At 45.7% G+C, this 25,732-nt stretch overlaps 4 protein-coding genes across 6 annotated transcripts; 3 read left to right on the top strand and 1 right to left on the bottom strand.

Annotated features, from left to right (window-relative positions):
* Nucleotides 1-3,502: 3,502 nt before the first annotated feature.
* Nucleotides 3,503-5,526, top strand: LOC115553813 (serine/threonine-protein kinase Sgk1). Its single transcript, XM_075074216.1, is given in 9 exon segments — nt 3,503-3,511; nt 3,649-3,780; nt 3,883-4,013; nt 4,249-4,279; nt 4,281-4,468; nt 4,750-4,778; nt 4,781-4,917; nt 5,044-5,130; nt 5,227-5,526. Coding segments are annotated over 9 exon segments (1,044 nt in total).
* A 143-nt stretch (nt 5,527-5,669) lies between these two features.
* Nucleotides 5,670-7,855, bottom strand: LOC115554194 (transmembrane protein 244). Its single transcript, XM_030370837.1, has 6 exons — nt 7,749-7,855; nt 7,291-7,376; nt 6,819-6,892; nt 6,603-6,728; nt 6,237-6,281; nt 5,670-6,120 (listed from the first exon to the last, which is right to left on the bottom strand). Exons 1-6 carry the CDS (start codon nt 7,779-7,781, stop codon nt 6,026-6,028), a joined length of 459 nt encoding a protein of 152 aa, XP_030226697.1. The 5' UTR covers nt 7,782-7,855; the 3' UTR covers nt 5,670-6,025.
* A 755-nt stretch (nt 7,856-8,610) lies between these two features.
* Nucleotides 8,611-21,228, top strand: l3mbtl1b (L3MBTL histone methyl-lysine binding protein 1b). 3 transcript variants are annotated; one of them, XM_030370836.1, is made up of 22 exons: nt 8,611-8,830; nt 10,417-10,560; nt 10,647-10,833; nt 11,347-11,719; nt 13,163-13,295; nt 14,015-14,066; nt 14,492-14,586; nt 14,690-14,794; nt 14,895-15,030; nt 15,848-15,939; nt 16,030-16,181; nt 16,583-16,659; nt 17,182-17,267; nt 17,682-17,792; nt 17,896-18,019; nt 18,317-18,416; nt 18,558-18,761; nt 18,916-19,071; nt 19,229-19,287; nt 19,397-19,569; nt 19,684-19,746; nt 19,858-21,228. In XM_030370836.1, exons 2-22 carry the CDS (start codon nt 10,450-10,452, stop codon nt 19,984-19,986), a joined length of 2,718 nt encoding a protein of 905 aa, XP_030226696.1. In that variant the 5' UTR covers nt 8,611-8,830; nt 10,417-10,449; the 3' UTR covers nt 19,987-21,228. The 3 variants fall into 3 exon arrangements, with proteins under 3 accessions (XP_030226696.1, XP_030226694.1, XP_030226695.1); XM_030370834.1 differs by having other exon boundaries at nt 8,613-8,830; nt 19,229-19,293; XM_030370835.1 differs by lacking the exon at nt 8,611-8,830 and adding an exon at nt 9,214-9,477 and having other exon boundaries at nt 19,229-19,293.
* A 491-nt stretch (nt 21,229-21,719) lies between these two features.
* LOC115554770 (uncharacterized) lies at nt 21,720-24,357 on the top strand. Its single transcript, XM_030371610.1, has 2 exons — nt 21,720-22,033; nt 22,587-24,357. Exon 2 carries the CDS (start codon nt 22,601-22,603, stop codon nt 23,540-23,542), a length of 942 nt encoding a protein of 313 aa, XP_030227470.1. The 5' UTR covers nt 21,720-22,033; nt 22,587-22,600; the 3' UTR covers nt 23,543-24,357.
* Nucleotides 24,358-25,732: the final 1,375 nt, after the last annotated feature.

Raw genomic sequence — 25,732 nt, 5'->3', positions numbered from 1 at the left:
TCAACAGAGTTTATGAATATTGTCTTGGTAGAGATATTACTCATTCACTCACTCGACAGGTTTATTGTCTCCACCTACAGGGAGATATTGGTATTGCCTGATTAAGGTTAAATCAGTCAGTAATAAAGCATTACATCAAGTACAATGTTATTACTCGATTCATTTGGCTGTCTAATTCAGCATTAATATGATAATCAACATAATACTAAGTACTATGTACTTATATTATTACTAGTGGTATTAGTAGTAATAGTATTAGTAGACATTATTCTGCTACAGCTGCTACTACTACTATTACTACTACTACTAATAATATTAATAATAATAATAACACTAAGACTAATAGACAGTTTATGCTTTTATATGTATTAAAATACCTATAGACTAGCTGTTAATTGATGTTGGCCTTCACTGCATATGTGATTTGTTTTGACTATATTGTTTTACTGTTGATGAATTAATTAAGAATAAAAGTTTAAATAATGTGTGTTAATATAATAATTATTACTACTAATATTATGACCAATACAACTTCTAATGATTCTACTACTATTACTAATAATAATGATAAATATTTATATTACATAATATACTGTCAAATACAACTCCTAGGGAGTGTATTGTGTAACTATCTTGGTTGAATCCAAAAGAAAAGGGCCCAACCAATGGTTCCCCTGGTCTGTTGCATCATGGGTGTTGAGATGTGTGAGTGTTCTGCAGCGTTATGTTTTGCATGCCATGGAAGTCAAACGCGGGGCTGACCTGCTCACCCATGCCAGTGGAGTAATGGGACAAGAGGGGGAGTTGGCATGCCCAAACCAGCAGAAACAGGTCTCCTCACTTCAGCCAATAAGAGGAAGGCAGGAGGCCGGGATTCCTCCATGCTGCTGTGTTTTAGAGAGAACCTCCCCTGGCATCGGCTTTCTGCACCAGGAACAATGAAGGGTTGGCTGATGGGCCTGCTGACTGTTCACTGAACCCAGCCCTCTTCATATAGACACCAGGGGTCGGGAAGAGAGGGGGATCATCGGTGAAGTAACGAAAATGAGATTGAAGTCCATTATGTCTCTCCACTCACGTGTCTGTGATTGTCCTCAAGAGTCTTACACTCATTACTTTGTCAAGATATACATCAGAAATGTTTTGCAAGTAATCTCACTATTAGTAATATAGAAAGATTGAAACAACACATTATTATACAAATAATTATAGATCAATAGAACAATCTGAGTGCTTCAACTCTCTCTGCTTTCACTCATCTTTGTTCCGTCAACCCCCCCTACCTCCCTCCTCCACCGCTCCCTCCCTCTTATCCTCCCCTCCTCTGCATCCTTTGGTTCACAACAAAACTGGGTTTACAATGGTGTGCCAGTGTGTTAAGAAATTATGTAATTGTGTTTAGTCATAAATGTCCCTGCACAGGGCCCATTGGAGTTTCATTATGTTCTGCTTTCTTTAGCCATGAGAGTGACATTAAGTCTCTGCCAAATAGGCGAACATAACATTTGAACATGAGGTTGGTCCGGAAGCAAATGTCAAATATGTGTCAACAGGTTCTGGTCTGGGGTCACATCGGACCACGAGGGACATTTATGCAACACATTAATAACACTCCATAGTTCCATGACACAACCGTCCTTCAGGGCCGATATTATTTATAATATTTATTTATTATTGATTTAATTTAGTAAAATATTGTTATTTGGAAAACATACTGTACAATTTTTTTCGTTGTTGTATTTTTTTTATACTAGTTTAGTTTGTATGCTTGAGTTGAGAAATAAACATTTTAAAATTATCAGCAATCTGTCTGCATTCTCCTTGGTAACCAAGCAAGTAGACTCATGACTCCATTTGTTTATTATGTCGCAATTGCAATCGCAGATCACAATATTGTCCACAATAATCGCAAAATGAGTTTTTCACATAGGCCTACTACGTGCAGACCTACTGCTAGCCATCCTTTCCCTTCTCGCACCTCTGTCAGACAGTCAACACCCTCCTGCACCCTCATACAATCCTGGCCTGCATATGGAAATAATCATCTATTGATTATTCTTTTACCATCCACTCGGTGTATTAGAGGTATTCAGAGCTTGGATAGATCCACACACAGCACCCTTCAAGCCTGATAACAACCGGAGGCCAACAAATTAAGAACGTTAGTGTCCCTATAACTTCTCAGTCCATGCTGTCCTCTCACACCTGTGACAAGCAACAGACAATACAAACATTCACGGCAATTTACAAATAGAAAGGCAGAAAGAAGAAAGAAAGAAAAAAAATGATAAAGAAAGACAGTATAGGTCTTTATAAATATGAAAAAACAACCTCATTCCTTCTTCAGCAGAGTCAATGTTTTTCCAAAAGTGTTAAACGTCGAAACATGCTGCTGCTACTTTAGCTGCTGCTATTAGTGTTGCCGTGTGCGCTTCTCCTGGTTCCAGTTATCCCAGTTACAGTGACAGTGAGTAGGCCTACCTGTGACCTCATGGGTTGCCTCTCTCTTCACCGTGACGTCAGAGAGCGGCCGCCTGTGCGGGCCAGCAGGCCAGTCTCTAGCCTCTCGCTCTCCGGGAATGCCTGGAACTTCACTCGACTCAGTCCTCACAGGGTTAGGAAGTGAGGTGTTTTGGACCGGAGATGACCGTGACTCACATGACTAATGCCAGAATGAGAGGACTTGCGTCCTATTTCGCAGGGGAGACGTGTTTTCCAAAGTTGTACTGTATTTGATGGAGACATCTTCCAAAAAGTGTTATTCCAACATTAAGAGACAAGAAATAAGTCAAAAGAAAAAAATTAACATTGTTCGATTTACAACATACGACTTATGGCAACAGTTGGCATAACGCGTTGTATTGGGCTCGCTTATGTAAGGCATACTATTTAGCATGTGGTCCAGGTCTGCTGAAGGGAAAGAAAATCCGTTCAGCGACTTCATGAACAAATCGGTATCGAATCATCTCTCCCGAAATTGAGTCAGCTATGCCGGCTATGAGAAATGAAATAAGCCAATATCAAATGTTTTACCATTATAAACATAGGCCTGTGATATTTTGATATTTAATCAACGTTGGAACAATTATAGATAAATAAATTGAAATAGACAAAAAATTTACATAATACAAAACGATCTTATCCACCAGTTGTTTAGTGAGGGGAGCCAGAAGACCTCTCGGTCAGAGGGGTGTCCGGACCACAGGGACAAGGCCGGGAGGTGCTGTCTGCAAAACTCCTCCATTGATACTTCCCAGTGAGTAGCCTATAAAATCCGTTCTACCTCTGAGATAAAGCCTTCATTTTGTTTTGATAAAAATTGCTGCTTTGGCATAAAGTTTCATGGTAATATTAATGATTTTAAAACTGACGTCATATATTTCAGTTTGGATTTCATCAGGATGAAGCATATAGATTTAGACAATCTAAAAGTTATCGGCAAAGGAAACTTTGGAAAGGCTTTTCTTGAGGCCGTGTTTTGACTGCATGGGAGCCACATACGATGGCGATTGTAAATAGGCTAAAAGTAAAAACCTACCAAGAGGTAGGCCTACCTATCAATCTATTGACGTAAATAACAGATATTGGTCAGTCGCTCTATATGTCCGTCTGTCAGACATTCAGGAACCTTTGCCCTCTGACCTACAGCAGAGCAATGTGATGGTGGAGAGAAATGTGCTACTGAAGGGCCTGCAGCATCCCTTCCTCATGGGACTCCAGTTCTCCTTCCAGACGACCCACCGGCTTTACTTTGTCCTTGAGTACGTAAACGGGGGAGATGTACTTAGAAAAGCTACACCTTGTGGGATAGAAATTCACTTTTTGATGGAAAGAAAATAAAACCATTTTGACTTGCTGCTGATGTGGGGGAAACATGTTTAGGTAGTTCCTTGTGTGTGGCTCTTCTGCAACCTGCAGATGGACGGGAGCTTCCCAGAGCCCAGCGCTGCGTTCTATGCAGCTGAGATTGCCACAGCACTGGGCAACCTGCCCTCCCTAGAGGTCGTCTACAGGTACAGGCCCACCTACAGAGATTCAGGCAAAACACCATGCGCTCAATTCCTAATAAATGGGAAGTAAGAAAGTAAAAAGTAATGGGAAAGAATCTCGTCAAATTCCATTGAGCATTAAATGTGAATATATAATGGTCATCCTACTATGAACTACATAAATGCAAAGAAATTGATAACTAATCTTTAAATATTGATAAGGCGACTCGTCTATCCCGATCTGCCCCCCCCCCGACAGAGACATGAAACCAGAGAACATCCTGCTGGACCGGGGGGGGGCATGTCACGCTGACAGACTTAGGGCTGTGCGAAGAGGGCATGGACATGGACGGTACGATGCACATCTTCTGCGGGACCCCTGAGTACCTGGCCCCGGAGATCCTGCAGGGCTACACCTACAGCCCCGCGGTGGACAGGTGGGGCCTGGGCACCGTGCTGTTTGAGACGCTTCATGGACTGGTAAGAAATGACACTGTCGTTAGATTTTTTTTCTTTGATGAACCGGTGTGCAGAGAGAGAACAGTGGGTTGAGAGAGAGAGAGAGAGAGAGAGAGAGAGAGAGAGAGAGAGAGAGAATAGCGGAGGAGGGAGAGAGGGAATGGTAAGTTAGCTTCAGACTGGCAACACCGTGCGCGCGTCCCAGCGGATTGAACCAGACTGTGCCTCATAGGCTTTTTGATGTGGTTAAACATTCCTAATCGTCATAACATCAAACACATGAACAATGTCAATCCCTCTCAGCCCCATTCTACAGCTGCAGCAGAGCGGAGACGTTCAACAGATCATCAACGCCCCTCTGAAGCTGGCCGCTGCTGTGTCTTCTACAGCCCAGTCTCTGCTGACGGGACTGCTGGAAAGAGGCTGCTCCAAACGTTTAGGGTGGATTCATGACTTTGTAAGTATCGATGTACCCAACTCCGGGAAAACACACTTTGAGCCAAATAACTAGGCCACATGTGCAGGCCAGGGCGCGAGGTTTAAAAATACCCCATAACTGTGAGGTGAGTCCGTGTTGCTTCCATGCTTGCCGGAGGAAATGCAGGATCATGCATTCTTTGTGTCTATCAACTGAGAGGACCTCATCGCCCGGAGGATCCCTCCTCCTTTCATTCCTGATGTGGTATGTGTCACTTTGAGACAGGAGGGAAAGACATCATACAGAACCAGGTGATTAAATGTGGATAACAACCTATGTCTTTATCTTTTTCCTCCTCAGGCCAGACCCTGCGATGTCCGCTATGTGGATTCATAGTTTACGTTACAACCCATCCCAGCCTCTCTAGGTGGGAGTGATAAGTGGCAGGGGGGCGGGGCTAATGAGACCTTCCTAGGATTCACTTACATGTCCCAATGGAGTGTGAGGAGGCAGAGGCGCTTCCATAGGCCTCCAGATGCTTCAATCAAACGGCTCCTCAACACTGGTCTCAGCAGACAGGATGAATATTCATTTGTTTCATTGCAAATGTATTTCTTCATTTGTTCATTATATGTTGAGAGTATTACGTTGATAAGATAATGAAAGAAAACTGTAAAATTGTTATGTAATCAACGTGCTAGTTAGTAACCATTTGAGCAAACTCTTTTAGTTAGACTATATTCAGATTGTTGAGGTCGGAACACATTGCCTGTTTTTTACCCTCTACCATCCTTCAATCGACAAAGGACAATAAAGACTTTTTAAAAATATTCATAAAGGTTTATTTTAATTATATATATATACACAAATTAATTTTATTGCAACATCCACTTCTTCCAAGTAGTCCAACATTTGGCCTACGTTAGTTCTCTGCTTCATACTCATATTTCCTACTGGGCCCCCCATGCTAGGAATTAATGGACTTGCTTTGGATAATAGCATCGGACCATAAAACTCAATTATGATATTACTATTGTATTATTTCATATTTTTACAGACATAGAGCATCACCTTTACCAAAAAAGGATATCAGAAGGTTTAACGCTGTACAGACTGATAAGTAGAAACAGGCAGTGAGTGTTATCTCTTTCCCGAAGTGTCAGTAACTACCAAAGGAGGGGTAGCTGTGGTCCCCACGACAGGTGAAGTAGGCTATCAGTTGTCCATTGCAGATCATGAGAAACAAGCCACTACCTGTACCAAGAAGCAAGAGAAAACACGTTTGAATGTCAAGACAATCACTGATTAAACATAAATCAAACGGTTCTCATGTTTACAGATAGTTCTCCAGGTTATTGCATTTGTCTTACCTAGCGCTAACCACCACTGCCACACTGTGGGGAACTCCAACATCACTGCAAAACAATAATAAAAACAACACACACACACCATGTACTTAACCGTCATTCATTTGAGTGTTGGTACTTGTAAATGCAAATATTTTGATGTTTTTAATTTATTGGTTTGTATTTAATTGAATTATCCATTTATTATTTTATTAGCTTTGTTTCGTCAATAGATTTATACACATTATGGATGGATATTATTGTGGATATTCTTCATTATATTCTCATTTGATCTTGTCTTTTAGATAAGCAGTGTTCTTTTGCTGCGGTAGAGCCTGAACTTACATTCCTGAATGAATAAAGTGTAACCTCATCTTATTTTGGGTTCACCTAAGCTGGTGAGAAGAACGTGCAGAAAGGTGACGGTCAGTGCGTAGTCCCAAACCCATCTTCTCACCACAGCAGCAAACAGCAGGCCACAGGAGAAGTAGGTGAGCTCCATAGACAGCAGGTTGACTAAAGGAAAACCAGATAGAGAGACAGTATAAGGACATCAGGGGGTTGAAGGGCAGACTTGTTTTGGTCATTGTGTTCCTCTGTGCTCACCCAAGTATTTGGAGTTTGAGTCGGCGGGCCCGGTCTTGAAGTCAAACGGGATGAGGCCATCAAAGTGGTCCAACCTGAGTGTAGTGTTTATTGAGTTTCAATTGGTATCAGAGATTAAAGCAACTGTTTGCTAGGTGTAAATTCTTGGTGGATCCACAAATTAACTAATAATGATGCATAAGTGGAAGAGATATGAAACAGGAAAGGACCATGACGATTACTTTAGTAGATGCTTACAAATTAAAAGTGTAGGAATATAAACTTAAATAATGTAGCAGAATTAATTCAATCATTCAAATTTTTGTTGTCCAAACTACACATTCTACATTCTGAAAAAATTGTAGTCAGATTCTACCACAGAAGGTACCTTACATCATGCAATCAATTGTAGGCTAAAGCCAACACACATTCGTGGGTCTGTAATATGTAAATGTGTAGAATACGTATGGCAGGAAAAGCTTAATAATCTTACTTGAAGATACCGAAACAGACACTCCCGATCATGTAGTACAGAGAGTAAAATATAACAAGACACAGGAGCAAATGGATAAGAACGGTCTGAAAAAGAAAAAAGCAGCATTTTTAAAGAAGCTCCGAGTATGTTGAACATCGCTTATTGCCTGCATAATTTAGCATTGGATTACCAAAGCACTGAGAGCGATACACAAATACAGTAGGCAGCCCTCCGCTGTGTGGGGGCGCTTTAGGTAAGCAGGCATGTTGCCTATTCTGCAATCTTACTTTAATCGGCTGAATATAATCGGAAATAAAATACCGCCCTATATATTTAAAATATATGCACTTGCCTCCCTACATGACACATTGCCTCTTTTGTTTATGTCATCTCTTTGGGAGCGACGACTCTATCCCCGCGGAGTTTACAAAACACTAGTCTGGTCTGATCGGATCACAACATTACTATCACCATACCTTTGAATCGACCAATTTCGCTTTAAATGCCATCTCATGGTTCGCATATGATGTTTAGTGCAAAGGATCTAGGACCTGCAGCAACCTGCGACTATGAATCCTATAGTTGTGACTTATATCGCCCCCTAGCGGACCACCTAGGACTCGCACTTATTTCAGTGACGAGATTTCACAAACCCCAAATGTATCCAAAACACACAGATATTTGATACTAACGACACATGACTTCTTTCCCAGAGCCATATATATTCCATCCAATGTGATAACATAGACTCTGAACATTTTATTAGACGTTTTACACGTCTTCCGTTGGCCTATGAAAGCTGTAATGGTTCACCGCGCTGTTCCACGCTTATTGACCAGATCCCCGCCTCGGAGCACAGAATAAAGACAATGACCCGATCTGAAGGCGCTTTTTGGTTACTTAGCCGTCTCACTGCGTGATTCATGGACCAAATTAGTGACTTCTTAATATCGAAAATAACGGTAGCAAGTTGGCGTCTTTTATCGTGCATTAGTTGACCAACGTGTAGGCTACTTGCAGCGTACTTTCAGTGACGTTCAGGAGAGGTGCAGCACCTACAAAGGCACAATCATAGGAGACCATATGATAATAGATACCAAGTTGTTCAATGGACGTTGATTTAAATTGGGTATGACCTGATTCCTTACATGGTTAGGACACTAACAACAGTACGCATACGGGTGCCACGGCGTTATCCTATAGTGCTAATGGCGTACAGTGAGACAAATGAGGTGAATGTGTTTTGTTGATCATAATAGTAAGGATATAGTATAATACTACGTATTCAGACCCTGCAACGTCCCTGCGCTCTTCTCACTCACACTTCTCCACCGCAGTGGCTTGGGGGGATGGATGGAAACTAGGACCCAAACAACACTAACTATTAACCTTCAACTCCGTTAACTGGACTGTGCACGTAGTTACACTTCATACATGGTCCTGTGTTTATCAAGGATAGCGAAGCTGAAGTTTTCCAAGCCCTAAAGTTGTCAGGCAGCGCGTCCGACACGCATGCGCGTCCTGCTCCGGCTCTAATAAGAGTTAAAACACAAACGAGGTGAGTTCCATCATCTTCTTACAATACACGCATGAATAGTCACTTGTTACTTTTAACAATATCACAATTTGATTATCCAATGTCTATTTGTTGGGGCCTATTAGATATCAATATTTATACTTTGATATGAAACGAAGAGAATAAATCGGGTTTTCAAGTTTCTATTGAAGAAATTAATCAACCAACAATATTTCCCCTTTTGAACAATAACGCAGTAATCATGTGGAACATGCATTTTTTTCCTGAACAATAATGTCATGACAGGAAATGCGTTTTTTTGTTGTTGTTAACATGGGAACTTATTTATTAGATTGTCCTTAGCTGGCTGCATCAAGTCAACACAATGCTATCGCTAGCCATCATCAATTCAGTTCAACGGAGTGAAGCTGCTGCTAGCTACAAGCTAAGGCTAGCTGGCTACCGAACCGCCCCCATTGAACTGGACGTGTGGCTAGCTACAAGCTAGCAACCAATCCTCATTGACCTGAACGGGGTGCTAGCTACAAGCGGCTAGCTGGCTGACGAGCCGTCCCCATTGAACAAAATGGGTTGCTAGCTACAAGGCTAGCTGGCAAACTAGCTGCAAGTATGAGCTAGCAACCTGGGCTGACATTCCGTGACAAGGGGAAAGTAAAGAAAATGGCCAGGTCGAGGGAAAACACTTTGTCGTGATGTGATACGCAACACTTGGATATTTGTTTGATCCGCGGTGGCTTTGTGCGAATTGTTTGAATGGATAACTTAAGTAATTCACATAGTTTAAGCGTGTTACTGGCCTCTTCCTATGCTCCGCCATTTTGTATAAGACGAATGCTAATCATGGGCGCTCTTGCACACTTTATTAATCACGGAATAAAGACGAGGTCGTTAAAACGACCCCAAACCTGGCCCTGACCGTGTCGGATGGACCATTGCTTACTTTACACATGGTTATAACTGTCAAATAAACGGCCACTATAACCCCAATACAGTCCTAAACGTGCGTCAAGACTAAAACGTTATATCGTAATCTTAATTTGATTAAAATCAATTTTAAGTTATGCAAATCGTTACAGAAAACAATGTTCTGATTGAAACAAATGTACACTTTATCATATAGTTTGTTCACTATCAAGCAAACACCCTATTTTAGAAGATATTGTTAAAACGAGTAAAATATGAACTTGTGTCGTTAACTTTAAGTTGGCACATATTTTCTCTTGATCGTCAATGATCTTGATGAAGGTTTGTCCTAATGGGCCTGTTTGTATATGCATTTTCCCCCTAATTGGTCTACAAAACAATATTGTTATTGACTGTTTTGTCTGAAATCGGAGTGCATGGTGTATCCTGCAGAACGGCACGGAGCCGCCCTCTAGTGCCGATGCATTGTAATATAAATATACACATTGATGAACAACGATCATTTAGAAAATTGTGCTTGGAAATTTAAATGCAAACACAGATTCTTGAAACAAGTACCTTCTAACCAATTGGGCAGCTTAATATATAAAAAAAAAAGTATGCAAATTATGATTTTTTTTACTGCTAAAATAAATGGTTTTTACTTTAATTATTCTACTCTTTTGTTTTTTAAACTACATTAGGTGTTAATAGGAGTGTGGAGGGAAGGAGAAGAGATGACTGACACTCCACCCAGTGATGGCCCTTCACAGGGAGCAGACTTTGACATGATAAGTGGACTGGACTGGAAAGATGGCATTGCCAGTCTTCCAGGGAGTGACATTAAGGTATACACCACATTGTTTCGAACTTCTACCTTCCTATTTTATCCGCATTTGTGTGTATCATAGTCTAATTGATCTCTATCCCTCAGTTTCGCATGACAGAGTTTGGAACTCTAGAGATGGTCACGGACCCAGAGGTCAAAAAGAAGGAAGTAGAGGCCGGCATTGAAACATCTGACCCAGCACCAGCCCAAAGTCCCACCCCTCCACCAGAGGGAAAATCAGACACAGCCCCAGTCCCCCCAGCCAATCAGACGAAAGCAGGTTCATCTAAAGGTAAATCTCCTCTGGACCAGGGACCTCAATACCTGTCACATTGGATCAAATCCGTCATGTCAAGGGAAACATTTCAAATGTTTGAGCACCTGCCGTCAGGGAAACACAAAACCCAGAGGATGACCAACCGTTTGTTCCCCCAAGCAGTTAGACTCTTGGAGGAATCCGATGCTCCCAAACCAACCACACTCAAAAACAGATTATTTAAATACCTATGACTGTAATTTGCACAGCATTATGCACATCTTAACAAAAACAGATTATTTAAATGCATATTTTCACAATTTGTACAACATTTTTGCAGATCTTGACAGAAACGGAGTATTTAAATACATATTTCTTTAATATTTTTTTTTTTACTATCTTATTACTCTTGTATTGTTGCTACTATGTTGAGTTGTATGGCTGTTGAGGAACCAAGCATAATACTTTTAGTCTTGTGTACTACTGTAAAGCAATTCTGATTCTGATTCAATTCATGCCCCTTGTCTCTCTCTCTTGTCTTGCCTCCAGTCACTGCTCCTGTTCACCTGTCTCTTGAGCCCTGCAGCAAAGAGGGCCCAAGCGTGGAGGTGGGCCCCAGCACGTCGGTAGGCCCCAGCACCGTCAGAGGCTCCAGCATTGAGGTGGGCCCCAGTGCGGTGGTAGGCCCCAGCGCGGCGGTAGGCCCCAGCGCGGCGGTAGGCCCCAGCGCGGTGGTAGGCCCCAACGTGGACAGGGCCCCCCGCACAGTGGTGGGTCCCAGCATGGAGGTGGTCCCAAGTGCCAGTGTAGACCCCGGCACAATGTCAGTGACCTGTGGGGCCTGTGGCAGCTGCGTTTCCCGGGAAACTCTCATTAAGGGCAAATTCTGCAGCTTGGCGTGCGCCCAGCCGACAAGTGGCAGGTGAGGTTGACTCTCAATTACCTTTCTATGTGTTTCTTATCTCTCTCTACATCTGTCGCCCTGGACCTCTCTCTCTGTATGTCTCTCTATGTCGGCCTCCCTGGGCCTCTTTATCTCTTCTCTCTCTATGTCTGCCTCTCTCTATCTCTCTTTGTTTGTCTCCCTGTGCCTCTCTCTCTATCTCCCTCTATGTCTGTCTTCCTGGGCCTCTCTCTATGTCTTAATGTCTCTGTTTCCCTTGGCCTCTCTCTCTATCTCTCTATGTCTGCCGCCCTGGGCCTCTCTCTCCAGGGCTCCAGACTGCGACCAAATGTTCGCATTTTGCGACCAAAATTTGAGAGTGTGCGACCGAATTTTCCTTCTGGTCGCGCATTTGCGACCAGTAAATTTGCCCCTTTTCTTTTACACGTTAAACGTGGATGGGGCGCGTCAATGAATCCGGAATCTTTAGCAGGCCAATGAGTGTAAGAAGGATATGGAATGTCAGTGGCTAATGTGTCGAGGGGGAGGGTCCTAGAGATTATGGAGCGCGTGTAAACGTCAGTGCGAAAGAGAAAGATTTCACAACCTGCTACGTGCGTTTACAATGAGCAAGCAAACTATTGACTCGTTCTTCCGAACTTCGGCTAGTGTGCCAGTGCAAGTCAGTCCTGCACGGGTCTTATTTTACAAACCCCGCACCCGCCCGTACCCGCAATACTTAGCCCGACCAGACCCCCTATAAATTAATATTGACACCAGACCCGCACCCGATGGAAAATTAGAAACATTAGATGGGAATTACACTATCTGGTTTTGGCTTGGTGCTTTAGATTGTTGTGCAAAAAAAGCACATCATCCACTGTTTTAGTTGACTCCTCCGCTCCTGATTAACATATCCAGCACCAGTGAAGTCTCACTCGCAATCGCAAAACCCGCGTCCGATTCCGCGCTGTTCAGGCGTCCGACCCAACTCGTTTCATCCAAATTGTGCGGGTCACCCGAACCAGTGCAGGGTTCTGCTTCGGGTGCCATAAAGGGCTTTTCACACGGGAGGCGTTTGTCGGGCCTGATAATGCATTCTCAATGGAGAGGTGAGCGGGCAGAGAGGAGGCTCAATTAACGGTGTGTGTGCCCCTACAATTTCTGGTTGCGCCCCTAAAATTTTCAGTTAGGGGCCAAAGTGCTCCTAGTGAAAAAAGTAAGTCTGGAGCCCTGCTCTCTCTATGTCTCTGCCTCCCCAGGCCCCTCTCTCTCTCTTTGTCTCTCTTTCTTTGATTTGTGTCACTCACCTGTAAGTCTCTCTCTCTTTCACTATGCCTCTTCTCTAAATAAATATACAGTATAAATACGTTTAGGTCCCCTCTCTGTCTAGGTCTCTCTCTATCTGTTCTATCACTCTCGTAGTGTGCATGGGATGGGGCTGGTTGGCGGTGGGTCAGCTGGGTGTCTCTGTGTGTCCAGGTCGTCCCCAGGAGAGACCAGGGAGAGCCAGGCAGTGGAGTGTGAGAAGCTAGGTAAACGGGTGCGCAAGAAGAGGAAGATCTATATGGACTCTGGGGACGAGGAAGAGGACAACAACCAGGAGGAGGAAGAGGTCAGTTGGAACAACATTGTTCAGTCGGAAGCAACTGTGGCAGGCAATCATGTTAAATGCTCTGTTTTCATTATTTGTTTTTATTGTTTACATTCTTTCTGTGATCTATTACCGTAATTTTCGGACTATAAGCCGCGCCTCTTTTCCCATCTTTCGATTCTGCGGCTTATATAACGGTGCGGCTAATGTATGGATTTTTACAGCTAACGGCCACTCAGAAAATTAGTATTCGTAGTTTAAATCAGTATTCGGAATACTGATTTAACAATATATCAACAATATATGCAGATACTGTCAAAACGGTTCCAGGGAGTATATAGTGATTATTAATGTTATTTTTGATGGTGTTTTTCTGGAACGAATATTTGAATATTCGCTTGGAAAAACCAACGAGTATTCGAAACCTGAAAAATGGCATTCGGGCCAGCCCTAATGGTAATTAAACATTAAAACACCTGCGGCTTATAGTCCAGTGCGGCTTATATATGTACAAATCATTCAATTTAGCTGCTGCGGCTTATACCCCGGTGCGCCTTATACTGCGGAAAATACGGTACTCGATAGTGAAACTGAAATACTTTGGTGTTCTTCAAACAGAAACATGATTGAGTGATTTAAGATATTTCAATACTTGGATTGGAAAACCCTTCAACTAATAATACATTTTTATCCATACAAATGTGTCTTCATTTTCTTTTTCTTTTTCCCTTCCCCACCAGGAAAAAGCCAAATCTTCCAAGGGCAGGAGAGCTGCCAAGCTCGCCAGACTAGGTACAATCAGATTGTATTGTATGTGTTTGTATGTGTTAGAAATTGTACGATGTTGTACCTGTTTGTGTGTTTTTCTATAAAGGTTTTATTAGCATAACATAGTGGTTCGATTTCTGTACATGCGGCGTAAACAGTTATGTTTCTTTTTTTTATTCCTGCATGCATATGGTTTCCAAAATTGTTGCCATGGAAACTGCTGCCAAAAAACCAAACACAACCAAAAATGGACAGTGGGATAATAGGAGTTGAACCTCGTTTTGTGTTATAACATTCATCCCACCTGTCAGTCATTTGTCAGACACCTCGTCACATGGGTCAAAACTGATGAATTTATATGATAAAATCTGGCAACAACAAAACAGATATCTGATAACCTGTCGAACAAGTTATACTTATTGTTTGCTTCTTGTGGTCCCACCCACAAGTGACAGCCCCGCCCAATAAGAAGCGTGCGTGGAGCTGGCCTGCATACCTGGAAGAAGAGAAGGCTGTTGCTGCCCCCGTGAAACTTTTCAAAGAGGTACCCGCCTAGCCCATCTGCGTTCACCCACCCACTGTTCGCACACCCAGACCCATTCTGCCAAGCCGCTTCCCCACTGACGGCGCTTGTGTGTGTGTTGCAGCATCAGTCATTTCCACAGAGCAGGAACAGCTTCAAGGTGGGGATGAAGCTGGAAGGCCTGGACCCCTGCCACCCGTCCCTCTTCTGTGTGCTCACTGTCGCTGAGGTACGGTCCAAAGCACCGTACTAAACCCTTAATAACATTGTCATTGTTCATGCTAATGCCCCGTATATTCACACGCCCATAACCCCTCCCCTCTCCTCAGATCCAGGGCTACAGGATAAGGCTGCACTTCGATGGCTACACAGAGTGCTATGACTTCTGGGTCAACGCCGACTCCTGGGACATCAAGCCAGCCGGCTGGTGTGAGAAGATGGGACATAAGCTGCTGCTGCCAAAAGGTAAACGCACGCACAGTAGTGACATATCCATGCGAAGTATGTATCGTCTTGGTATTGCAGTATGGGGAGGGTGTTTTGAGTAGGAGTAAAACATTCTTGCATTCTGCTAGGGCTGGCCCGAAGACATACTTCAAATATGCGTTTACAAATGTCAATCAAATATCCGGTAAAGCCGATTCATAGTGCGTATCTATCACTGCCTGAACGTAACAGCTGGAGAACACTGCTGGACACCCAACCTTTTACCAGCTAATCTTTTTTTTTTCCTTTTAATTTCTAAAGCGGTTCAATTGGTTTCACAAAAAAAACTAACAATATCGCCTCAGTGGGTTTAGGGTCCCCTTATCAGTCCCAGATCGACATGGTTCCGGCGTATTATATATAAAAATGTAACCCAGCCTTCTACTTGCAGTGCCCAAATATGCATGCATGCAATAAAAACATATTCAAAAAACAATATTTTTTGTATAACATTGTTTTCAAGAAACAAAGCGAAGCATGTGTTGTCTTTATACTACGAGCTTGTCTGGTGAGACCCACTTTACATCCAAGCTCTGCTGTGACCAAGTCTGAAACCCACCAACTTCCTCCTCACAGAACGTAGGCGGTGCTCAGGCTCCCAGAGTATAAGGCACTGGGGCCGATAAAGTTAATCTAGAGATTATGTGCACTTAATTATCATTTTTTCCGAATCAACTTTTATTTTTTAAATAAGCAGGGTTATATGTGATTAGGTTAGCACTGTTAGCCCCTGCATCCCTGCACAAAGCACCAAGGAGCAGCGACATGGTTAGACGTCTTGTGTTCAATCCTCCAGGCTGTAAGGACGGGGAGTTCAATTGGAGCATGTATGTGAAGAACTGCAGAGGGCAGCTGGCTCCCAAGCACCTGTTCAAAAGCCTCAACACGGTGAGCAGGGGCTCCTTCACTGGGTTCAAATTGGATCTTCAATGTGTACACTCGCATATAATATCAATATTCTGATGTGATTGGACTCAGTCTGTGACTCCCTCCGGGTTTCGCATGGGGATGAAACTGGAGGCGGTGGACAGGAAGAACCCGTCGTTGATCTGCGTGGCTAGCATCGCCGCCGTCGTTGACAACCGCCTCCTCATTCACTTTGACAACTGGGACGACACGTACGACTACTGGTGAGTGGCGTGCGTGTGCGTGCGTGTGTGTGTGTGTGTGTGTGTGTGCGTGTGTGTGTGTTTGTGTGCGCGTGTTACAATGTCTAGGTCTAATAAAGTTTGCCAACGATCCCTTTCAACTGTTCCAATCTTCAAACTTAGAAATTTAAAGGTTTAATAAAGCTACACATTTTACATATTATAAATCACTTGTTTTAAATATAATATATATTTTGTTGAAGCACGTAGTGGCATGTCAAGTGTTTCTTGGCTTACACATTTCTATCAAATGACATAAGAATATATTCATGAAAATTTGTTTTCAAATTATGATATGCTTTATTGTACTGATTGGCAATATTTCTCTCTGTGCACCATGGTACAATTGCTTTTATTTTCCAAATGTGCGACTGTGTGTGCAGGTGTGATGCCAGCAGTCCATATATCCATCCAGTGGGATTCTGTGAAGAGGCTGAGCTCACATTGACCACCCCTGCCGGTGAGGATTTCAACTAGCACACATCTGGTTACTAAAGTACCATTGTGATCTCCCTGCCACGTTTTTAAATGAATCAGACGGGATTCACAGCAGACAGTCCAGGACAGTAATGGGAATAAAAAGTGGATAAAACCTAAAATAGTCATGATAATATAAAACTGCAAATAACAAAAAGAATGGGTTGAAAATACTGATGCATACTTTTGAGGTGAAAATTTTTAAATGCAAAAAGTAAATGTAAACAATACATTATAGACCGTTTAAAGTACACAATATTGCCAGTATATCTGAAAATGTATCCGTTTCTGGTCAGTATGTAATTAAACAGCATACCAATGCACTGGTCAGTTCATCTGGTCTCAGTTCATAATAGAGTCTGTGAATTGTTTGTTCGGCGACTGACATGTGTGTGTTCGGTGACTGACTTGTGTGTGTTCGGTGACTGACTTGTGTGTGTTCGGTGACTGACTTGTGTGTGTTCGGTGACTGACTGGTGTGTGTGTTGTCTCTCCACTGCATCAGAGTACAAGCACCCCAAGAGCTTCTCCTGGGACAAGTACATGGAGGAGACAGGGACACAGGCTGCCCCGGCACGGGCCTTTAAACCGGTAACACACACACACACACACACACACACACACACACACACACACACACACACACACACACACACACACACACACACACACACACACACACACACACACACACACACACACACACACACACACACTCTGTTTCCTATGCAGTGACCTTGGCAGTTATAGCCAAATTGCTATGCCAACCCTACCCCTCTCTTTCAGAATATCCCTATATTCTTGAATAAATTTAACAATCATAAAGGATTTGGTAGCAGGGGTAAAACTAGTGGGCAGTGTCAATATCCTTTGGATGGGTGGTTCACATCCCTTTAACCTCTAGAAGGGACGCCTACCCCCCTCACTGTGGAGGAGCCACCCAGAGGACCCTCAAGAGGAGTTTGACCTCCGCTCACCCCCCCCTCTGTGCTCTGCCCCTCCCAGAGACCCCCACACGGCTTCCAGGTGGGCATGAAGCTGGAGGTGGTGGACAAGAGGAACGCCATGCTCATCCGCGTCACCACCATCTCAGACGTGGAGTACCACAGACTTAAGGTGAGTGGAGCCCCGGTGTCCGTGGTCGTACTAAAGGGCCCATGGCGCTGTTTGTTGGTGAGTGGGTCTTTATGTGCTGGCCCCTCCCCTTCCTCCGCCCCAGGTCCATTTTGACGGCTGGAATGCAGAGTACGACTACTGGGTGGACACGGACAGCCCCGACCTCCACCCTGTCGGCTGGTGTCAGAAGACTGCTCACCCACTGCAGCACCACACGTCTGAGCCAGGTACAGACAGACAGACAGACAGACCTTTTATAGACCTTGGATAAAAATCTGATCAATCAAATGATATCGCATTAAGAAAATTAATGGCATGACCCATTGGATCATATGGTTAGGTCCTGTGTTAACGGACGGGTCTCCTAGCATGGTCATAACATACTTGAAGGTGACTCTGTCTGTCACATGGCCTCCCGCCACCCTCTAGTCTGAGGGTCAGGGAGACCCTGAGAATTAGGCCGCACCAGGAGAAGGAAGCAAAAGAGAGATGTGTTAATCTGGTTGATTTGTGGCTGTTTGTAGGCACTGTGGACATAGGGCTGCCCCCAGGACAAGGCTGTCCCACCCAAGGGTGCAACGGGGTGGGCCACGTCCGAGGGCCCCGCTATGGAACACACTACACGTCAGTACAAGTCCCTGTGTGAACACTCACAACCTCCCCCACAACTACACATGAGTATGGAGGCTCTTCTGGTGAAGTTAAATGTGTGTGTGTGTGTGTGTGTGTGTGTGTGTGTGTGTGTGTGTGCGTGCGCTCGTGCAGTCAGGTCAGCTGCCCGTACTCTGAAATGAACCTCAACAAGGAGGGTCTGGTGCCTGATCGCCTGAATGGGGAGCGACCCATGACCCTCGGAGGTCCGTACCAGCGGGCGCGGCGCCCGGAACTCAACCAGACGAGTCCCTCGACGATCCTCCCCGCACCCCCGCCGGAGCAGCCAGAAACCCCTGACGACACCCAGGCTACCAAGTGAGACCCGACTGCTGTTCATTGATTTGTTTTGACCCTTGTGCTCCCTAAGTGTGTTCCGGTTAAGGAAAAAGCATCGAAACTATCGGGCTATACACTGGCCTGTCAATTGATCTCACAGGAAAAATAGAGCAGCTTTTGCCTGTGTTGCTAGGAAACCTTTGGCAGTTGAAGCGGAGCGAACTGGACGCAATAGCCAGCCCGAGCCACAAGGTGGAGCAAGCGAGCCGAGCAACAATGAAGCAGCAGCAGCAGCAACAGCAGTAGTGGTCGTAGCATCAGCAGCAACAACCACAGCAAGACCAAAACGGTACCACAGCATCGAGAATAAAAAGTTGACTCAATATTGACTAGAAGACTAGATCTTGCCGTATATTAGTAAAATTGTTGATCATTATCAATTCCAATCATCAACCTTCAATGCAATTTCACTGATTTGTCCATCGATTTACTCCACTGTTCTACAGGTCTGCTCCCGTTCCTAAATACCTGAAGATGCATTATGTCAAAGAAGAGATCGGAGATGGTAAAGGTGTGCTATTGTGTGTTCAGAAAGGTGTCCTGTAATGTTAGACGTTCCGTTTCCCACCTTATCATTACTTCATTCCTTATTCTGCCTCTTCTTCTCTCAACAGCCTCGCCAGACTCTATCTCTCTGCAGCAGGCCCTCCACGAGTCCGTGTTCTCCCCCGGCATGTCGGCTTCTACCCCCCATCGTGTGGCTCTGTGCTGGGACAAACACTGCCAGCTGCTCCCCGAGGTCCTGGGACTCTCCGCCAAGAGAGTCGCCGCCTGGAATTCTGAGGAGGTGCGTGGTCCCGCCGCAGTCCAACAGGAACGCTCTTTTGAACATGTGTCTCTGTGTCCTCTGGCCTACACTTCTGCTGACCGCTGTCTGTTGGTTGGTTTCGGTGTTGATTAGGTGGCCAGTTTCGTGAAAGGACTTCCGGGTTGCAAAGAGCATGCCGCCACTTTTAGAACAGAGGTAAGAACGTATAGTTGTGTTTGTGGGGACCTCATGAGGTGTACTGCCACTAGGCTGTCGTCAGGAACCCAACCCTCTCTCTCTTTCTCTTCTCTTCCTCTCTCTCTCAAGCAAATAGACGGCGAGGCCTTCCTGCTTCTCACCCAGGCAGACATCGTCAAGATTCTGTCAATTAAACTAGGCCCCGCCCTCAAGATCTACAACTCCATCCTCATGCTGAAGAACGCAGACGAGGAGTGAGAAGAGACCAGCAGCCCGGCCTCAACCCTCCTAGCCCTTAACCGCTCCCTGAGCTCAGCAGGTCTCTGCTCTGAGACATTGACATGAGCCCCCCCCCCCCTCTCTCCACAAGATGGCCTCTCACTAGTCCTCCGACTGCACAGCAGAGGACGAGGAGAGGAGACGGAGGACAGGGAAACAGTCTTTTCCCCCAGCCTGGTCTTTGCCAAGGACTTAAATGGAAAGAGGTGTTGCATTGTAAAATAAGGACTCCCTATTTATGTTGTTTTATTTTGTGTGGTTATTTTTTGTGGGAAGGGTTGTTGATAATTATATTTGTCTGAGTCGTTGTATAACGTCTTAGCTCTAAGCTAAAGGATCAAATGGAAAAAGGTAAATGTTTTTATTTTTTTGCATTTACTTGAAAGTGTCCATTGAAAAATAACAACAGCTGCACAAACAATCGTAAGCGAAGGGTTGACAGGGGGACCTTATTGGGCAGGAGGTTGTTCCTCTGCTTGGTTCCTGGTGTTTACTTCGTCCACAAGCCCTCCAACAGATCATTATCAGATGATTCTTGGCCTCCACTTTGATGAAGCGGGGGGCATGGGGGCGTGTGAGTGTGTGTGAGTGTTTGTGTGTGTTGGGGTGGGAGGTGCATGTGTGCCTGTGAGAGTGGTTGAGTAACAACGATTTAGCACCAGCTTCAATGTGTTGCATTTCCTGCAAGGATTGTTTTTAATAGGTTACGGATGGCCAAGGGCTAATATTCAGCTTAGCCAGGTGAACTAGTATGACCAATCAGCTGTTCTCCCTCCAGTCTGTTAGCTTTTTGGAATAAACCGCGGAATTCAATTGAATGTAAAAAAAACAAAAATATATATCTGTTGTTTGGATTGCTATTGTTTACTGAATTCGGTTGTATTGACCTCTGGCGTTTAGTGTAAATAGTGTAAAGTAACATAACAAGCTGTATTGCTATGGTATCCCTGCTTCTTTATGCAACGGTTTAACCCCGCTGTGTGGCGAATTAAACTCCAATTTGTGAAATCTGAGAAATATTTCAAACGCATTGTAATCCACTGCACAATCCAGCGTTAAATGACGCACGTTTGGCGATAACGCATAACGGTAATTGTTCATATTCGGACCGCTTTTATTTATGTATTTTAATTTAAAGGGTCACGGTACGCAATTGTGTGTTGAAAGTTTACCCTGTGCTCTGGACGTTTGAGTGGAAGAAATAAATGAAACGCGCACTTATGGCTGTTCTTACTTGACCCGCGTGCCAGTGGCGCGCGACTCAAAGCCCGCGTCCTGGGAGTAGCGCCTCGGGCGTCACGTGACCCAGCGTGTTCTTGTTACACGCGCTCAGATCCAGATCAGTCTGAGAATCATAACGGCACAACGTCCACCCTAATACCTGAATTGTATTGGACTTACCTTTCATTTGTTGGGGTTATTAACTAACGCTCTTAAATGTATAAATTAGGGGACATGTAGGTATGTTTTCAATCCTAATCCAAAATGATGAGTGCTGCATGCAGAGGGGGTGTTGGGGCTGCTCAGCCCCTGCTAGAGGTGGTCGCCATGAAACTGTTGTTGCTGAGGGACTACGGTTGACTTGCGACTTGACGTTGATTCCCACGACCTCTCTACAAACACACGCACACACGCACGCACACACACACACACACACAATCACCCCCCCCCCCCACACACACACGCGCACACAATCCCACGCACACAAACACACGCACCAATCCCACGCACGCGGGCGCACAAACACACACATACACAGAGATCGGGCTGACATGTAGCCTACTATGACTTTGTTGCTTACGCGCAAAGGAAGAAGCAGGCAAGAGGAGAGTGAGAGTCTTGTTGCATCACTTTTAGTGAAGGCTTTTCTAATCTGGAGCTCGGAGGAGCAGCATGAAGGAAGAAGATCTGATCTGAGGGGGAACAGGGCGAACTTGGGAAAAACAAATCCCGGGATATCATGAACTCATGGGTTGTGTTTCATTCTTATAAGAACCATCTTCAGCGGATTGACAATCAAAACAAGGCAAGTCTACTAACTTTATTCGATTTCTGCCAAAGAGGAGCGACAGCTTCTTCCTGTATCGTTGTAGCTGTTCAACGATGCTTGTTTGTATAAATATTTACTGTAGCTGTCGACAGATCCAGAGTCCACGCCACGAAACAAATATGTTAAGATTGTAATTTAAGACGTTGTGGTTTTCAAACTGCTTTAATTGTTCAGTCTTTCCCATTCGATGGGTTAATTCAATTATGGCTTCTGGAAAGTCCCAGCAGTGTATGGGACTATTTCTTTGTAAGATCATGCAGTCACAGGATCGACCACACACCATAACCAAGACGAGCCTATCCGTCTCTTTCTCCTAGGGTTAAATGACTTCGACCCCTAAATGTGTGTTCGGCGGCTGGTTATAATGGGCGCCGACGTGTGTGTGTGTGTGACTCTGTCCCCGTGACTCACGGCTCTCGTCAATGTGCCGACGCGGCGGACAGCCCAACAATTTTATTCTTTACGGCAAACAAATAATCTTTCCACTAACTAACAACAAAATGTGGTAATCTCAAACTCTTTCCTGCAGTGTTTGGGGAGAGAATGACGACCACTGAGCCCAGTAGAGCAGCCAGCCCTGTGCCCAGCACCTCCTCATCCCCCAGCCAGGCGCCCTGCTCCGCCTGGCCCCCCCTCGCCTGCCTCCAGAGGAGGAAGGAGAAGCTATGCCGGACCGACCTGCCGGTGCGCTCGGCCCCGGGGGTGTGGCTCCTGGTGGGCGTGGGCGTGGTGCTGGTGGGGATGTGCGTGGCGGTGGCCGGCTACGCCTCCGCCTCCTCTGCGCCCAAGCCCTTGCAGGGCGGCCGTGGGACGTCCCACTCCGAACGCATGAAGCTGGCCGGGCCGGTGGTGATGGGCGTGGGCCTGTTCATCTTCATCTGCTCCGCCACGCTGCTGTACGAGAACCGTGACAGCGCGCTGCTCACACTGCGGCCGGCGGGGCCCGGCGACGGGGCCCCGGTGCTGGGGGACGAGGAGGAGGGCTGCTCGCCGCGGCGGCCCTGCTGCAGCTGCCGGGACCGCAGACACCGGCCCCACCGCCGCTGCTCTGGGGACCCGGAGCAGGGGTCCTGGGCCTCGTCGCTGTCCCTCGCCCCGTCCCTCTGCGGGGACCACAGCGATGAGGACCACCATGATGTGGAGCCGGGATCATCCAGCCCCGGGAGAGGTCATGGGGTCCTCGCGGTCTCCCTCGCTCCGGGGGGGCAGGGCGGCGGACAGGGGGAGTCACCGGATAGCGGAGAGGCTCATGGAGGAGGAGGAGGAGGAGGAGGAGGAGGAGCAGAGGGCCAGCAGGTGGGGGTGATGGTGGTAGAGGTGGAGGTGGAGGAGGTTGGGGGCGGGAGACTCTTGACCTGTGTGGTGCATCATCAGGAGCCCCCCGGACCCTCCTCCCAAACCCTTCCCTCCTCCCCCCTGGACTCCTGCAACTCCAGTGAGATCGACTTCAACATAAGAACCCTCCTCACCCCTCCCCTCCCCTAGGGAGAGCAGAGGACCTTCTCAGTGGGACGTATGGCAATCAGGCCCCATCACGTCTCTACTCTGTCCTGCTACGATACACGCTGTACAGTGGATGAGAAGGAGATGAGCTTGATGGGGAAACACACTGAGGGTCCCTCAGTGAACGTTTGTCTGAGGACACTCTGTACTGACACACCCGTCCTTTATATTGACTCGGCTCTAGCGGCTGAGGAAGGCCATTCCTTGGGAGAGAGAGGGCGGGACTTCTGAGTACGCTTCAGAGGGAGCCATATCTGTTTGAGTTTGGCCGGACTTGCGAGAGAGAGAGAGAGAGAGTCCATTACATGTTTCACTTATCGCTATGTCAAATCCTCTCAAAAAGCATATTTATTCTCCTGTTTATTTTTGTCTGTCATGCGCTCATTCGTCCTGCTCCAGGGAGTGTGAGCTGGCCAAAACACATAAGGTGTTACGGTTGACCTGATAGCGCCTCACGCCTCAGCTTACATGTGTATGTATGTACCATGCATCTCTCCATGAAGTGACTGTGTTTAGGACCTATTTATTCCAGAGACCCTTGCTTTCCGGTCCTCATTTCAGGGTGTTTGAAGTGTGTTGGGGGATGGTCTGTTTGAGACATCCGTTGCTGTTGGAGGGAGACCATGCTCTTTAGTTCTGTTTTCCAGACTGTTGTCTTTAGCTGTACTCTCCCCCAAATCCCACAAGCCACACGTGTCCTGCCCTGACCGTATTTGGACTCGAGCAGCAATGAAAAGGCTATTCTGGTGCCACATTGGGAGATAGAGACTTAGTCACATAGAGAGTCTGACCCCCCCCCCCCCCCACACACACACACACACACACACACACACAGACACACACATGCACACATATATACACACCCACACATACACAGCCGCACACACACACACACACACACACACACACACACACACACACACACACACACACACACACACACACATACCCCCCCAACACACAGCCATACACACACACACACACACACACACACACACACACACACACACACACACACACACACACACACACACACACAACCAGCCACACACACACACGCAAGTGTGTACACACACACACACACACACACACACACACACACACACACACACACACACATACAAGCGTGTACACAGGCACACACACACACACACACACAACCACACACACACACACACACACACACACACACACACACACACACACACACACACACACACACACACACACACACACACACATACTTGTTCATCCCAGAAGTTATATATCCCATAGCTAAACATTAGTTCAGGATACATTCAATCCATTTCCTTTGTTTAAAACCCAAAATGAGTACATACGGGGATATATCAACTCTCCATCAAACACACCCGCAACCAGAACTATAAATACAGTGTGTTTCTCTCTCTCAGGTTATGTATCATTACTCCTGAATGTAACGTTTGTACGTTATGCTGCAGTGCCACTGAGCCCCCACAGAACACCATTCCCCCCGGAGTGTGTTTAGGCTACGGAATGAAGGATTGCAAACGTTGGGGCTGCATTGAAGAGAGACAGAGAGGGAGACGGAGAGGGAGACAGAGAGGGAGACATGGAGGGAGACAGAGAGGGAGAGGAGCAGCGTTGTGCGGTCGTGCTGCTGTGAGTTATTCCTGACAGAGCTCGGCTCGTATCAACAGTCCTGGGAGTTTTGTTATTGACGCCTCGCTCTCCCACCATCGTGACCTCTCCTCTCTCCATCATCTCATTCCTACGCTTTATTCAAATGCACACACACACAAACACAAACAGCCTTCAAAGCAGGACTAGAAGCACATTTATACGTAGACTCTGCAGAATTGTACCAACCACAACAAAATAAATGAACATTGCCTGTGTGTTACCCATGCATTCTATTATGACTCAGCCCACTACAGCCAATTAAATTCGCTCTGCCACGAAGAATGGGTAAAAACATTGAGAGTTCGCCCCACATGTAGACGGAAACCGGAAGGGGGGGGGGGGATTTAATTACCCTCAGAATTCCTCTGCAACCTCTAATTACGTCGAGGATCAGTCTGAAAGGCTTTATAGGTATGTTCGGACTGCACAGCTTTTCCTCTGTTAGTGCTCACGCTGCGCGCCTCTGCCGTCCAGATGAGGAGGAGATGAGGAGGGCTCCAGGACCTTAAT

Source organism: Gadus morhua, chromosome 11 (assembly GCF_902167405.1).
Source record: "Gadus morhua chromosome 11, gadMor3.0, whole genome shotgun sequence".
NCBI classification, from domain to species: Eukaryota; Metazoa; Chordata; class Actinopteri; order Gadiformes; family Gadidae; genus Gadus; species Gadus morhua.
Note: the sequence above shows the minus strand (reverse complement) of the source record. Positions and strands in the feature narration are given on the sequence as shown.

Excerpts from the sequence above, each read along its gene's own strand:
- LOC115554770 (XM_030371610.1), top strand. The coding sequence starts at position 22,601 with ATGACGACCACTGAGCCCAGTAGAGCAGCCAGCCCTGTGCCCAGCACC.
- l3mbtl1b (XM_030370834.1), top strand. The coding sequence starts at position 10,450 with ATGACTGACACTCCACCCAGTGATGGCCCTTCACAGGGAGCAGACTTT. Across the intron at positions 18,762-18,915 it reads GACGACACCCAGGCTACCAA|GAAACCTTTGGCAGTTGAAG; the intron begins GTGAGACCCGAC and ends CTGTGTTGCTAG. Across the intron at positions 19,747-19,857 it reads CCGCCACTTTTAGAACAGAG|CAAATAGACGGCGAGGCCTT; the intron begins GTAAGAACGTAT and ends CTCTCTCTCAAG.
- LOC115554194 (XM_030370837.1), bottom strand. The coding sequence starts at position 7,781 with ATGGCATTTAAAGCGAAATTGGTCGATTCAAAG. Across the intron at positions 6,893-7,290 it reads GTCTGTTTCGGTATCTTCAA|GTTGGACCACTTTGATGGCC; the intron begins GTAAGATTATTA and ends CACTACACTCAG. Across the intron at positions 6,282-6,602 it reads CGTTCTTCTCACCAGCTTAG|TGATGTTGGAGTTCCCCACA; the intron begins GTGAACCCAAAA and ends ATTGTTTTGCAG.